We start from the raw sequence: 15781 nt of genomic DNA on the forward strand, positions 1-15781 counted from the left end.
TGCAAGGTGTGTGTAAGGGACAGGGAAGTAGAAGTGCTGCTAATGGTGCACGCAGAGGCCATGCGCCAGGTGACTGCCTGCTGTAGGATCGTAAAAAAACACGCTCATCCATGAGACCTATCTTCCTGTCCCACTCTGCAAGGGGGCATGGGACATCACTCTTGAAGCCAGAACAGTGCTAACAGGTGGTCAGTTGGATGGCTGATGATGCTTCCAGTATATTTCCCATATACACTCATGGGCAACAAGATGTAATTATTAACCCAAAATGAAGCGAACCAAAAAATTATGTAATAAACACAATTTTATTTGATTCAACAAGAATTAAAAAGACTACATATCATTATACATACCATACCCCAAGGGGAAAAAAAAGCACAGACCAAGATCAATAATATCCCAATTGATCATAAATATACATAGGATAACACAATATGTTCTGGTATACCAATAAAATACCCCATACCATTGCTAATGCCCAGCTACTTAATCATAATCGCTGTAAAATGCAATTATCAAGAGTTTGCAATATTGATTTGAGAAGTATCAGTACTTAAATGACCTCAAAAGGTCTATTCTTAATATCTACAAACAAAATTGCTACCCAAAGATAATAACAGCATTTCTCATAATAGTTTTAGACAAAATATATTAACAAAATGTCACTGAGTGACCTACTAAAATCTATTTCTAGATATTTAAAAACCAACAAAGAAATTATCATTAAACCTGCTGACAAGGGAGGTGCAATAGTAATACCAGGGAGCAAATAAGCCATGGTAAGCTGACACCTCTGCTCAGAGCTTCCTAGCTCACATGTCTTCTTTAGCATTATGGAGAAAGATTTGGAGCAGCAGCAGCATGTGACGCCCCAGGAGCAAGTGGAGCAGCGGTGTTCCCGTGTCAGTGGAAGGGGCAGCCGGAGCATGGCGAGATGGGGAAACACCAAGAGAGCAGATCTTGTCAACGAAGCTCCAGCAAGCTAGACAAAGCAGCATCTTCCAGGGATGATCTCGCGGCTGAGATATGTTCTTCATTAAACCAGTACCATTTGATTGTGTCATGTTGGTAAGTAATCTTCGTGAAAGTTTAGTCGATAATGTAGTTTGCCCTTCTTTCTTGTCATTTATTGCCACGGAAAGAAGTGTGTTGCTAAAGCCAAGCACAAGGAATGTGCTTTGTGTAAACCCTTATTGCCTGACTTCTATCTGAAGAGGCTCTGTCAATCATGCATAGAGCAGACAGTGACAGAAGAGACCCCCCCTAGCTGTACCACCGATTTAAGGGCATCGTAAAAGCCGAGATTAAGGCGTCCCTTAGATCCCTTTCTGTACTTCTTTCTGAGAGAGGGAAGATGGATAAAGTTGTTAGGCCTCCCCAGCATCAGACATTTCCTGTAAATCGAACTATGGATGATTTGGGTCGTTCCTCCTCACTTACCTCGTCTTCAGATAGTGGAGCAGGGTTCATTGTTTCCCACTAGAATAGGTGGATAGGCTGATTAAAATCAGCCAGATCCGTTATGGGCATTATGGACAGTAGGCCTGAGAAATCAGTGCAGAATATAATGTTCCAAGGCTTAGATCATTGGACACTAAGATCTTTCCCGTTGAATGAAAGAATCTTGCCTTTAGTGCAGAGTGAATGGAAGTGGCCAGAAAGGAGGGGCTCCCTGCCCCTTCTTCCAAGAGAAAGTACCCCTTTGACAAGCTGTCTTTGTCTTTAGGGGACAAAGCCCCTAAATTTGACATTTCAATAAATAAGGTATCCAAAAGCGCTTCTCGGAACTTTGATATGGGGGAATTGAGAGATACCCTGGATAAGAAAGCGGACACCTTTCTAAAGGGGACATGGGACACTTCAGCGGAGCCCTTAAACCAGCAGTAGCAGCGACGTGTACGGCCAGGTCCTTGATGATTGGGCTGGATAGGCTGGAATCCCAGTTAAAGGACAGGGTGTCAAGGGATGACATTTTGGCCACCATTCTGCTTATGCAGGAGGCAGCAGCCTTCTATCTGATGCCTTAGCCGACTTTGTAAGGTTAGCGGCAAGGTCGGATGCCCTTTTCAATGCAGCCCACAGGGCTTCATGGCTGAAATGCTGGCCAGGAGGAAATTTGGGTCAGGTTGAGGCTGTGTTCCATACCTTAAGGGAGAGTATCTCTTTGGCCTTGCTCTTAACGACATCCTGGAGAGGGCAGGAGATGCCAAGAAGGGGTTCCCTAGTCTATTTATGCCTAACTACAGATGATCCTTCAGAAGAAGGAAGTTTGTCTGAAGGAAGCACGTTCATCTCTGGGCCACAGAATCCATCTCCTTCCTGAGCAGTATGATGGCTGGACATTCCCTTCTTGCTTCTACTAGCGTGTGATTGTTTGTACAGATGAACGAGGCACCTTCAGGTGTCTTGAAATTGTACCCAAGGATTAGCCAGTCTTGTGCATGTCCACAATTTTCTTTCCTGATATCTTGGCTGATTTCTTGAGACTTTCCCATGATGTTACACAAAGAAGCAATGTGTTTCAGGTGTACATTAAAATACATCAACTGGTGTGTCTCTAATTATATCAGATGTTAAAAACAGAAGATTCCAAACATATGACATCATATGGGCAGTCCAGAATTGTTTTAAAGGCATAGTAATCTTAGTGTTTGTAAACTTTTGAATTTGCAGTAAGTAATAAAAATGCCTTAAAACATTTTCTCTCTCTCATTATTCTGGCATTTGGCAAATATTAATTATGGTAATCCTAATTTATCTAAAACGGGAAAGGTTTATTCTGATTTCATGTCAGATATTGAGAAAAACATGCATGTCTTTTTATATAGTGTGTGTAAACTTATGGTTTCAACTGTATGTGATGTATACATAAGTCTTGGAGGAATAAAGTGCGTCTTAGTCTGAAAAATACGGTATTTATATTGCAAGAAAATAAAAACATGGTGGCACAGTCACAGCACATGCACGAATAGCCTGTTTGATGGGTTTTCCATGCATGTGCTGTGACTGTGACACAGCCGCGACACATGCAGCTGCGGCGCTGATCACCCGGGGCGATCCAGGAAGCCGGGTTCCCTCTGCAGCTTATTGGTAAGCGCTGTAGTTTGCCGAATAAGAGGTAACCCGAACAAATTAGCTCAACTCTACTTGTAGTCTTCCCCCTGTTGCGCCATAATACGCAGGAACCCATCTCACATTGTATTTTTAGAATAACTCAGCATGACGTGTAAGATGGAAGCACTAATCTCCCCTGCTGAATTCGCCCAGTCTTTCCTCTACACCAGGGGTCTCAAACTCGGCACAGTAAATGGGCCGCACATAAAAAAAAATTTAAGCTGGCGGGCCGCATTCCTTTCAAACTTAATACAGTCACAATTGATAGCGGTATCTAAGGGGTTAAACGGCCGCGATCTGTGCTAATACTGATCGTGGCCATTCAAATAGGTTGTCAGCTGCGATGTACAGCTTACCTCAGCGGATGATAGTGTCGGCTCTGCATGTGAACCGGCGCTATCATCTCGCTGTACACGCACAGCCACAGTCACCATAAAATCCAACAATGGGGGGAAGTCACGCCTCCGCTCCCTGCGCACTGGCGTGATGTCATTACACAGCTCCAGAGGGATGTCATCATGCAGGGCCACAGCCACTATGGAGCGGCGCACTCCTCCTCTCTTCTAGCGTGAGCAGTGGCGTAACTACAAAGTTATGGGCCCTGGTGCGAACTTTCAAATGGGGCCCACCCCATGCCAAAATACACGCACATCTCCGCTCCGCACACCTCGTACACGCGCGACTCCGCACCGCACACCTCGTACACGCGCGTGTTATGAATGGGAAACCGAGGAGGAAAAAAGACAACAAGCTAAGTCTCAGAAAACCAGAGAAGTTGATAACTATGCAGATCCCTGATCTTACCCGCACAACTAGTAGCAGTCGTGGAGCGTTCCTACGTTGGTCCTAGACGCCTCATCACAACCGGAGAACTACATAAGCCTAAAGCAGGAAAAGAAGAAAACTAACTGCCCCAGAGCAGACCCCAAAGAAAAGACGGCCCCCACATGTATTGACGGTGAAACGATGAAAATACAAACAAAGGCAGGAAAATAGGCAGATCAAACGATGGGGCCCGGCTAGCTAAAAAGGACAGAAAAGGAAAGACACTGTCTGCAATCTGCCAAAAAAAAACCTACAAAAATATTGTCCAACACTTCTGATACCAAAATTAACCCTGAAGTCACTAGACTTCTAAACCTATATCAGCACTCTGAAATATTCTGAGACAGAGCAAAAAAAAGAGGTCAATCTAATAAGAGACAAAAAGCAGATTGGCAAATACTGATTAATAGGAGTGGAATTTCAGCATAGCCCCAGTAGGGGCAGGCTGATTACACAAAAAACTGAATTGACCAACAAGCGCAAGTGTGAGCATTAGCAAAAAACAAACTTAACTTGAGAAGACTGGAAGAGAGCTGAAGTCCAGGGCCTGAGAAGCAGACTGAATCACCAGCACCCGGATAGGGCGTCGGCTGTCTTATATCCAGTCTGATACTCCAGAGATCCAATCGTTATCTTCCTCATCAGGTGGCAGATCACTACCACTTAAACCAACCGCACTACCTCCTGTCACCACCAGAGGGAGAATGGAAGGGGAACTCTCAACTGATGGAGCAGAAAATGAGTTCATGACACGCGCGGCTCCGCTCACCCTGTAAACCCCTCCTGACCCCACACAGAAGCTTACCCAGCACCATGACAACCAGTACAGACAAAGACAGCAGCGTTCTGCATACACTGAGGCCCCTGATCATGTGACCCCCGACTCCTCCCCCTCCTGTGACCTCATCACAGGTCCTGTGCACACAGAATACACAGCCATCGCGCGCTCCTGGATGGCTGCATGCCTTCCCCCTTCTACCTGCCTCAGGGGCCGTGTGTTTGAGACCTCTGCTCTACACATTTGTATCTCCTACCTCAGAAGCAGAAAATCTTTCATAGCTGTCAAAATAGGACCCCATCAGTGTCCCCTTCTTACAGGGCCAGAGTTCTTATTACCAAATTAGTTAATTTTTTAGTTTTTCTAATTGTATACTGTACATTTGTTTTCATTTTTGTCTTCTTTTGCATTGTGACGTTTTCAAGGAGGCTGTGGGTCCTTTTGAAAGGCTTTGCCTAGTCCTTTTTAAATCTTCACCTAAAGCTTATAACTCAATAAAGTAACCTATTCTTTTCCTTACTTGTATCCTGGCCTCCAGTGATGTTTCAACATGGACAAGGAACTAATAATCGGTAGCAGACACCACACCAGTGTCATAACTGCTGTGGTCACATATCTGGTGAAATGTCATCACTGGTGGCAGAGATACAAAGACCAGCAGGTGACCCAGAAAGCTGCCCAAGAAGGTGAGTATTGCTCCCTTATTTTATACATTTTGCTTAAAACATTCCAAGGAGCAGGACAGCCATTGTTAAAGTCGCTTATTATTCTGAGTTCTACCAACAATCCAATTTCTACGTAGAATAAAGCTATAGCATGTTGGATTTATCACAGTGATATGCAGCCATAAACCTCCTTGTGTGATGCTTATCTTCACCCCCCTTTTGTGGATCTGGAGGCTCATCTGAGCCACATTTGTGCTCCTGGTGAGTTTTGGCTGATAATCAGATGATTGCTCTAAATTAGTTTTTCTTCCATCAGATTTAAGTTTAGTTTTATAAAGCCAGTATGTACTGTTTTAGATAGGGGGAAATAAAAACCAGCACAATTACTAAACTGTAGATTTGGTTCGTTACCACATTCATATTGAACATAGAAACCTGTAGGGGAACATTTGTGGCTAAACCTGTTTTTCTTTATTTCTGTGCAGGAGGGCTGTTGCTCAGAGATGTCCTTCACCTCCTATGAAAAATCTCATCTCATTTGGAGGACAGCACCAAGGTACATAACATAGACACATACTGTAAAGTCACCTATACAAATTTGATAGCTATTTGCCAAACCTTCATTTCTGACAGCCGTCCACCCTCGCTCCCCATACACAAGTGCTCAGCATGACCAAGCGCTATGGGCTTGTGCACACGTGTCTGTAAAAATCTATCAAGTGCTAAACGTCGGTTTGACTGGTAGCACTCGTCTCCCATGTTACTCTGTGGACCATGCACTTGTCCGATTTCCCCCCCCCCATCTTGCAGCATGCACGATTATCATATCGCACTTGACCATTCATATCTATCAGTCATATGACCCTAATCCAATAGTCAGAACATTTTTGAGCAAGTCCATGCTGCGAAATAATGTTGCGACTATTCAAAGTGTTTTTCACCAGTTTTCTAGTGTTAACAATTTGATGTACCGTATATACTCACGAATAAGACGACCCCCCCCCTTAATTTTGCCACAAAAAACTGGAAAAACTTATTGACTCATGTATAAGCCTAGGGTGGTGCTGCACAAGGGTTAATGCTGGCCCAAGAAGATGCTCCACAAATACCCTCCATATGCTGCTGCCGCAATTAAAAAAACCCAGACATACTCACCTCTCCGTCGCTGGTGGCCAGGTGCCGGTGTCACCGCTTGCTCAGGCCCCTGGCACTGGCGATATTTACCGGTCCCCTATCCATCGCTTCGCGTCGCTTTGTCTCCCAACTCTGCAGTGACGTTCAGCAGAGGGCGCGCACTGACTACGTCATCGCGCCCTCTGCTGAACGTCACAGCCAGAGAGCCGGGACACAGGGGTGCAGGGCGATGGAACGAGGACAGGGGAATATTGCTCTGCCCCCCGTCATACTCTCCCCCTCCTGGCGCACGGCCTTCTCTGCAGCCCCTGCTTCTCCCTCGGTCGTCTTCTTCCTGCGTTCAGCGGTCGCGTGGTACCACGTGACCGCTGAACACAGGTGCAGGAGACCTACGGAAAAGCTGGGGAGCTGCAGACGTGCCAGGAGGGGGTGAGTATGGTCTGGCATCCCCCCCCCCTCCCCCGCCGACCCCCTGTATATGACTCGCGTATAAGCCAAGGGGGGGGGGGGGGGGACGACTTTCAGCCCAAAAAAATGGGCTGAAAATCTCGGCTTATACGCAAGTATATACGGTAATTGTAAAAATGTTGCCCAAAGTTTCAGGTTACAATTTTATTTCCTTTGTTATTGATTTTATACTGCCTGATAATCAATTTTTAGCCTGCTCCTAGTTTCCAATTTAGCCCATAAAAGTTTCACTTTCTTGCGAAGTGTGCTGGATGTGCGATTTGTGAATGCAAAAATGCTGCTGCCTTTGGTCTATCCTATGAACTAGCACAGCTAAAATATGGCTTTCCCCTTCTGATACAGCCTTTGTGCTGACAATGTGATTCCCCCCCCCCACTTCTGAGACTGACATCTAAATTTCGGTTGTGGAATTCTTCAGGAGTGCATGGAAACCCTATTCACATGAACTGAATGCTGACCGTGCTATGATTTGTGAAATTGGACACGCCAGCCAGGCCTCATATGGAGCAAAGACACCAGTTTTTGGCGAGACCTGTTGGGCATGTAGTGGTGTGTATAGATTTATTAATTACGTTGGCTTTATATTTAGGTGTATATGGCTTTCCTCGATGTCCTGGAGAAAGCTCCCACATTTGTGATTGGATCAGAGAGACTTTAAATGTTGGTGCCTATACCAAACTTTTGCAGGAACAGTGAGTATGAAGAACTGCTTTACTCTTTTTGGAAGCTGTAATGGTCATTGTTAGTTTGACATTTTACCAATAAAGGGTTATTTGGACAATATCTTTGGATTGGGGTATAACTAACAATTGATCTGTGGGTCTAACTGCTGTGGGACTACCGATTGTCCAAATGGGGCACTATTATCCGCGTTAGAATAAAACTGAAGTGAGGCACATGACTGCCGCTCCATTCATTCGCTGTGGAACTGCGAGGTGCAATCACTATTTTTTTTCTTCCACTTTCCAGGAAATTAATGGGGCAGTGGTCATACATGCTTGCATATTGTCCTATAACAAGCAAGAGATCTTTAAAAATGTAACCATCAATGGATCAAAAATCTGTCTTTCCAGATTATTTAGTGGAAGTGCAGAATAAAAGACAAACTTGTGGATAGATAACTCTTACTTAATGGAATACACCTTTTTAAAGGGATTTTTGTAGACTTTAGGATCTTTAAGCTAGGTCATCATTATCAGATTGTGGAGGTCTGACACTTTTTGTAGCTCCTCCATCAACCAGATCTACATAACTAACAAACTCCTTGAGAAAGCTAGCTGTGAAACGCATGTCTTGTTAGGACAGAGGGCACAGCAATCGCTGCTATTGTGGGTAAAAACTATAGTCGCCATTAACTATTACTCCTATTTGTCTATTAGACATGACAGCAATTTCTCATACACACCAGTGCACTTTATTACTGCATTCATTTACTATCATTGCTGCTACACTTTTATCTTTAGTGTAGTATTGCTGCGGACTGCCCTGGCTGCTATATATTGTGGGTTAACAATCATTTAGGTAGTGGTTTGTATGTTCAGTTATATTTAATCACGTTTTTTGCTAAATAATCATTGATCCTGCACATTTACTGCATGATTTGTGTGTCCAACCAAAGGGTATGTGCACATGTCCAGTATATATAGCAGAGAAATCTGAAAAATCGGTGGGGTGCTAGGTGACAAACCCCCGATTACATGATATTGATGGCCTAAGTCTTGGTTAACACCTTTTAAAACTTATCAGCTACGAGTACTAAAGCGGGCGACAAAAACGTGGTGCAGTTGGCCATAGTAACAATCCGATTTTGTTTTGTAAGACTAGTTGAATTCTTAAAGCATGACGGGACTGATAACCGTTTTACTTATGTCTGCAATTGGTATACTGACCAGCAAGTAATATTTATTACAAACCTGCTCAGACTGGTTTTATTCAACGCAATGTTATGACCCTGCGCTCAGATTACGACACTGCGTGGACCCTCACCAGTATTTGCGTCCCACTGCAGAGATGCCCCTCCGGCACGTGTGACTGCTGCTGCCAATCATCAGCTGTAATGGATCATTTTGTAGGAAAAAAAGTAACATGTATTTTCAGTTTGGTACAGGCAGAGTATTGGCATGATCCTCTGAATGAAGAGCACTACAGGAACGGCAGCATTTTCCTAGCGGATATCAACCAGGAGCGTGTGAGTTTATTCTGCCTATTTGAATACAGGATCAGGAGCAGTTTGTGCACTCATAATAAAGGAAATGCGTCACCATATTCAGGGACATCTCTTATGTATTTCCAGGGGAAAACATAGGACAATATGGCCATTGTTGTGATTTTGTTTTTTTTTTGCATCTCTTTTTCATGCATTGTGTTTTAGAGTTTGTTCCCACGGTCAGTAATTATCAGCGCTTTGGACACGGCACATGTCCGTTGCATCCAAAGCGCTGCCGGCTGTTGAACTCAGGTGAATCCGCATGTGTTCATTGAACCGTGCAGAAACACCGCATCCAATACATTGTACGGGTGAGATTTCTCTTGCGGAGGCTCGCGTCTTCGCAAGATAAATTGACATGCTGCGGTCTGAAAAGACGCGTCGCATGTCCGTCTCCGTGGATGATCTGCGGGCGTCTGTGCACGCATAGTGGGCATGAGATTTCTTGAAATCCCATTCCCTATGCTGTAACATCTGGACGCTGAGGATGTACGCAGCATCCAACCGACAGCGTTTAATGACCGTGGGAATGTACCCTTAAAGGCAGTGGACACCTTTTTAAAATGTATCAATTAGTTTAAAGATTGAGCTTGTAAGATATAAGGGTTACAAAGTTTAACCCCCTAGTGACCACCAATTCGACTTAAAATTGACCTGAGATATAAGAGAATAGCATCCTCCGATGGGTGACAATCCAGCAGCTGTACGCTATAGCTGACATCAGTCACAATTAGTGTTGGCTTCGACCATTGGCGGTTTAACCACTTAGATTCTGCTGTTACTACGCTGTTTCCCCGAAAATAAGACACCGTCTTATATTAATTTTTGCTCCGAAAGTTGCACCATGTCTTATTTTCGGGGGGGGGGGGGGGGGGGGGGGTGTCATTTTCAAGAGAAACATTCCAGCGCACTCTAGCCTTACATAAGGAACGTTCTGTAGCGTAAAACCAGTAGTCAGAAATATAGACCGTTCAGCAGAAAAGCAGACAACGAATCAAAGTAACACACTACGGTACGGTACTGTAATTGCCTGACTCCCACACAGGGCCACAAAACATAAGGGCTCTAAAATGGCTCCCACACACTTTCTGGACACTGTACCGCCACCGTAACAATCACCCACAGCAGTTCCTTTACCGTAGCAGCCCCATCATCATTTTGCAGCCCCAAATATTCCCATCATCCCTTTACAGTCCCCAATACAGCACCCATGATTCTACAGTACAGTATTGCAGCCTCCCATCATCCCACATCATCCCACTGCAGCCCTTATCATCCCTTTACAGTCCCCAATACAGCACCCCCATCATTCCATTACAGCCCCCATCATTCTACAGTACAGTATTGCAGCCTGCCATCATCCCACTGCAGCCTCCCATTATCACAGTATCCCACTGCAGCCTCCCATGTGTGTACTGTACACACACTTTCACTTTCTTACTGGTTTCCTCCGCGGTGCTGCTTTCAGTGCTTTGGTGGTGCAGGAGCCTTGGGCCAATTAGAGCGCAGGAGCCCTGGGCCAATCACAGCCCAGGAACAATCAGAGGCTATGGATGACGTCAGCTGGCCCATGGTTCCTGCGCTGTGATTGGCGCAGGGCTCATGGGTGGAGATCGGCACACAGCTCCGAGGCTGTGATTAACTCCAGCGAACAGCGTGGCTGCAGTGGCGGGCATGGGACAGCGGGAGCGAGACACAACTGCATGCCCCATGCACAGAACAAGGTATGCCTTATTTATTCAGACTCCCATGAGAGCACCACGAGAGAGGTGATCCGCCCTTCAGGAACAGGAAACCTACAGATACAAAAGGGCGGCACCTCTCCCACGCATCAGTTGGTTTCCTGTTGCTGAGGGGACAGCATCCTACAGATGAAATTCCGGATGCCCAGGCCGGCCAGCCGGTGCAGGTAGCGGGGAGATCTCCTACCTCGGCCGGTGCGGAGCTCCTGGAAGACGCCACGGTGGTCCTGGATGGGCGCGTGGCGTGGATGGCAGGAAGCAGCGTCCGGAGGATGGCTGTCTCCAGTGAAGAGACCGGCGCCGCCGGTCAGTATGCCCTCCAGGTCAGCGGCGCGGTCGGTGGGCGGTATGGCTGCATGGTGCCGGGGGCGGGGAGCGCTGTGTAAGGAGCGCCCAGGCGTCCTGTGTCACTTCCGGTCACGTGCAGGGGTCGCGGTGACGTCGGGGGCGGAACCTGGCAGCGCTTCCGGGTCGCGGCGCTACTGCGCAGGCCCAAGATGACGGCGCCCATCAGAAAGGGCGCCGGTAAGCGCTGGACCACCGACCAGTGACTGGGCAAGCTGGGAGGGGGCCCAATTAAGGGGGGCGCGTAAGAATGGCCGCCAGGGCAGCAGGACTCTCTAATGCGGCTCGTAGAGCCCTGTGGCTAAAGTGCTGGCCGGGAGATATTCAATCCAGGGCGAAACTCTGTACTATCCCGTGTGAGGGGGAACATTTGTTCGGTGCAGTCCTGGACGAACTGCTTGAGAAGGCCGGGTCCGATAAGAAAAAATTCCCAAATCTTTGGTCTGCGTCCTACCGACGTCCATTTAATAGGAGATTCGGTCAGGGGAGAAGGCGCAATCCTTCACCTACTAGAGACCGTCCCAGATCGGAGGATAGAAGAAGAGGAGGTACGGGCTTCATGTTCAGGCACTCGTCGAGAGAACGAAAGAGACAGAATCAATGACTAGCAATTCCCGTGGGGGGTAGACTGTCATCCTTCCTCCCAGCATGGTTACAGATCACCAATAGTGACTGGGTGCGCAATGTAATATCCACCGGGCTTAGGTTGGAGTTCACTCAGGTCCCACGAGATACCTTTAAACCAACTCCCTTAAGATCTTCACCCCTCGAACAAGCTGCTTTAGAAGCGGAGGTCTTGAGCCTGTGCCAGAAAAACGTCCAAATAGAGGTTTCGGAATCTGAGAGAGGTAGAGGGTTCTACTCTCCCTTATTCCTAATCCAAAAACCGGATAAAACATTTAGAACGATTATTAATTTACATTTCCTTAATGAGTTTTTGGTTAATCGCACCTTTAAGATGGAATCCATCAATTCAACAATAAAAATGCTGTTTGAAGGGTGTTTTATGGCAGTCGTGGACTTGAAAGACGCGTACTATCATGTACCTATCCACGCAGATTTCCAGCAGTTCCTGAGAGTGGCGGTTTCAATAGACGGTATAGTCCGTTATTATCAGTATAGAGCCCTTCCCTTTGGTCTCTCAGCAGCGCCCCGGGTATTTACAAAAATAGTGGCCGAAGTTATGGCTCATTTACGGGAAGTTGACATCTTAATTGTCCCATACTTAGATGATTTTTTGATTGTGGGAAATTCGGTGGACCATTGTCTATCCCAGATAGAGAGAGCGAAGTCCAGATTAGAGAACCTCAGATGGATAATAAATTACGAGAAATCCCGATTTCAGCCCTTAAGGGTCCAGAAGTTTCTAGGCTTGCTATTAAATTCAGAAACTCAGCAGTGTCTGTTACCATTAGATAAATTACAACAGATACAGCAGCAGGTTCTTCGGGCAATTGATAATCCCTCCATGACCCTCAGGCAGGCCATGTCTCTGTTAGGCTCTCTAACCTCATGTATTCCAGCAGTCAAGTGGGCACAATTCCACACTAGAGCCCTTCAGAAAGACGTCCTGGTTAATAGCAGGGCCTTAGAAGGCTCCTTACAGGGTCAAGTATTGCTAAGCCCCTCGTCTCTTACATCTCTTAGGTGGTGGCTCGATGACGGAAACTTAGCCTCGGGGGTGCCCTGGGTGACAAAGATAACCCGCATTATAACCACAGACGCTTGTCCTTTTGGTTGGGGGGCCCATATGGGGGACATAGTGGTACAGGGACATTGGGACTCCGATGCTGAGACCTCATCTAACCAGAGGGAGCTATTGGCGATTGAGTTGGCAGTCAAAAAACTCATCATGTACCTACAGGGCCATCATATGAGGATACTCTCGGACAACCAGATAGCAGTAGCCTATGTCAACCACCAAGGTGGAACTCGCTCCGACGCCCTGATGCGGATAACTGAACGTCTCCTTCAGATAGCCGAGAAAAATTTTCGATCTTTAACTGCGCTCCACATCAGGGGAAAAGACAACGTGAAGGCAGACTTTCTAAGCCGCAGGGCCCTAAAGCAAGGAGAATGGGCTTTAAACATGGATATTTACCACCAGATTGTCCGCAAATGGGGTCAGCCGGAGGTAGACCTCTTTGCCACCAGAGAAAACAGGAGAGAAAAATGGTTCTGCTCTCTGAATCCCAGGGAAAATCCACTGGCAGTGGATGACCTCCTGATAAGATGGGACTTCTCTCTAGCATATGCCTTTCCGCCATTAAATTTACCTCTGGTAGTAAGGAAGATCGGGCAAGGGTCATATTAATTGCCCCCTTTTGGCCCAGGAGGACCTGGTTCACATGGTTGAGGACCATGTCTGTATGCGATCCCTGGGTACTGCCGAACCTTCCGGATCTCCTCTACCAGGGGCCAGTCGGCCACCCACAGGTAGCGGGACTCCATTTGACGGCGTGGTGTTTGAGAGGACACTATTAAAGGATAGAGGGTTCTCCAAAAATTTAATTGATACCCTCCTAAACAGCAGAAAAACTACCACAAACATCTATGCTAGAACCTGGAGGCAATTCCTGTCCACCTTTCAGTTTGATGTCAGGGACGGAATTCCCACGAAACAAATTCTGGAATTTCTCCAGAGGGGTCTCGAATTGGGTCTCTCCACAAGTACATTAAAAGTACAGGTCTCAGCCTTAGGGGCCCTGTTTGCATGTGATATTGCCAATAACTATTGGGTAGCGATGTTCATCAAAGCAGCGGCTAGATCGAGACCCATACACAAAGACAGATGTGTACCTTGGGACTTAAATTTAGTCCTTACGGCCATGACAGACCATTTGAACCTCTGGATTCGGCCTCATTAAAGATTATATCTCTTAAGGCAGCGTTTCTGGTAGCGATAACTTCCGCACGTAGAGTAAGCGACATACAGGCACTTTCCAGATTGCCCCCTTACAGAGTTCTTACAAGATAGAGTAATCCTAAGGCCGGACCTGGCATACCTTCCCAAAGTAGCATCACACTTTCACAGGACACAAGAGATAGTTCTGTCTTCTTTCCTCCCTAATCCAACCAATCCTAAGGAACAAAAACTTCAGGCATTAGATGTTAGGAGATGCTTACTTAAATATTTATCAGCCACGGATCCTTGGAAAAAGGAGAATGCATTATTCTTATCCTTCCAAGGTCCCAGGAAAGGTTGTAGAGTATCAAAACGCACGTTAGCAAGGTGGATTAGGGAGGCTATCTCTCTTGCCTACACAGCAGGTGGTGGTCCGGCTCCACAGAATTTGAGGGCGCATTCCACTCGTGCCATGGCATCATCTTGGGCAGAGAGATCGGGAGTGTCAATTGACCAGATATGTAAGGCGGCCACCTAGTTATCTCCTTCCACCTTTTTTAACCACTATCGGTTAGACATGGGTGCCTCCTCAGATCTCACCTTTGGGCTAAGGGTGCTGCAGGCTGTAGTCCCTCCCTAAATTAGTTTTACATCTCTGTAATTCTCTCGTGGTTCTGTCATGGGAGTCCGAATAAAGTATTAAGTTACGTACCGGTAACGGTATTTTTCGGAAGCCCATGACAGCACCCTTAGTTCCCTCCCTTGTTCACATATAGGGGTACAGTCCTTTAGAAAATTGTTCACGAAATTACCTTATGTGGGAGATGGTGTAAAAAAAAAAAAAAAAATGTTTTGGTAAATAGGATAGATAGGTTGTATATATTATATGCTGTGTACTAACCATGGTAGCCTCTCAAGTTCTGTAATCCAACTGATGCGTGGGAGAGGTGCCGCCCTTTTGTATCTGTAGGTTTCCTGTTCCTGAAGGGTGGATCCCCTCTCTCGTGGTGCTATCATGGACTTCCGAAAAATACCGTTACTGGTACGTAACTTAATACTTTTCGGGGGGGGGGTGGCCGTATATTAGCAGGCACAGTGCTCCCCCTAGCATGGCTTACTTTCGGGGGGCGCCCTATTTACGGGGAAACAGGGTAGTGACTACTGCATCTAGATAGTTAAGAGTGTGGGGGGGCTCTTTCTTTAACCCCATCAGCATCCTGAGATCATGACTGTGTGGTCCTGATGGTTGTTGCCATGCCAAATAACAGCCATAGAGTCCGCCAGCTATAGTGAACTGTTCAGAAGTTACGTAACCAAAAAAGAAAAATGAACTGGAGTATAAGTGACCAGTTCAGAAATTGTTACCCGAGAAAACCTTACATCGAGGGGACCAGGTAAATGGAAGTGAACACTTAAAGTGGATTTTATTATTGTTACTTATATATACAGCTCTGGCAAAAATTAAGAGACCACTGCACAGTTTTATAAAAATCAGCTTCTCTACATGTCTGACAGCCATTCCATTCCAGTATCAGTTGAATTCCAACCAGAGTACACCTCATTCTACTTAATGTGCTTCTGATTAGGTGATCACCTGAACCAAATCTTATTTAACGAAGGAAAGTATAAAAAAAACCCTGCTGTGGTGTTCACAATCTT

At 46.1% G+C, this 15781-nt stretch overlaps 1 protein-coding gene across 3 annotated transcripts in view; it reads left to right on the forward strand.

The window, feature by feature from the left end:
* PPT1 (palmitoyl-protein thioesterase 1) overlaps positions 1–15781 on the forward strand; it is a 40251-nt gene that overhangs the window by 13984 nt on the left and 10486 nt on the right. For all 3 annotated transcript variants that reach the window (XM_073572942.1, XM_073572941.1, XM_073572940.1), the window contains exons 4-6: positions 5868–5938; positions 7574–7676; positions 9082–9172. In XM_073572942.1, coding sequence (XP_073429043.1) covers positions 5868–5938; positions 7574–7676; positions 9082–9172 — 265 coding nt within the window. The remainder of the gene's footprint in view (positions 1–5867; positions 5939–7573; positions 7677–9081; positions 9173–15781) is intronic.

Source organism: Dendrobates tinctorius, unplaced genomic scaffold, assembly GCF_039654945.1.
Source record: "Dendrobates tinctorius isolate UK_male_01 unplaced genomic scaffold, ASM3965494v1 ptg000007l, whole genome shotgun sequence".
Taxonomy (NCBI): Eukaryota; Metazoa; Chordata; class Amphibia; order Anura; family Dendrobatidae; genus Dendrobates; species Dendrobates tinctorius.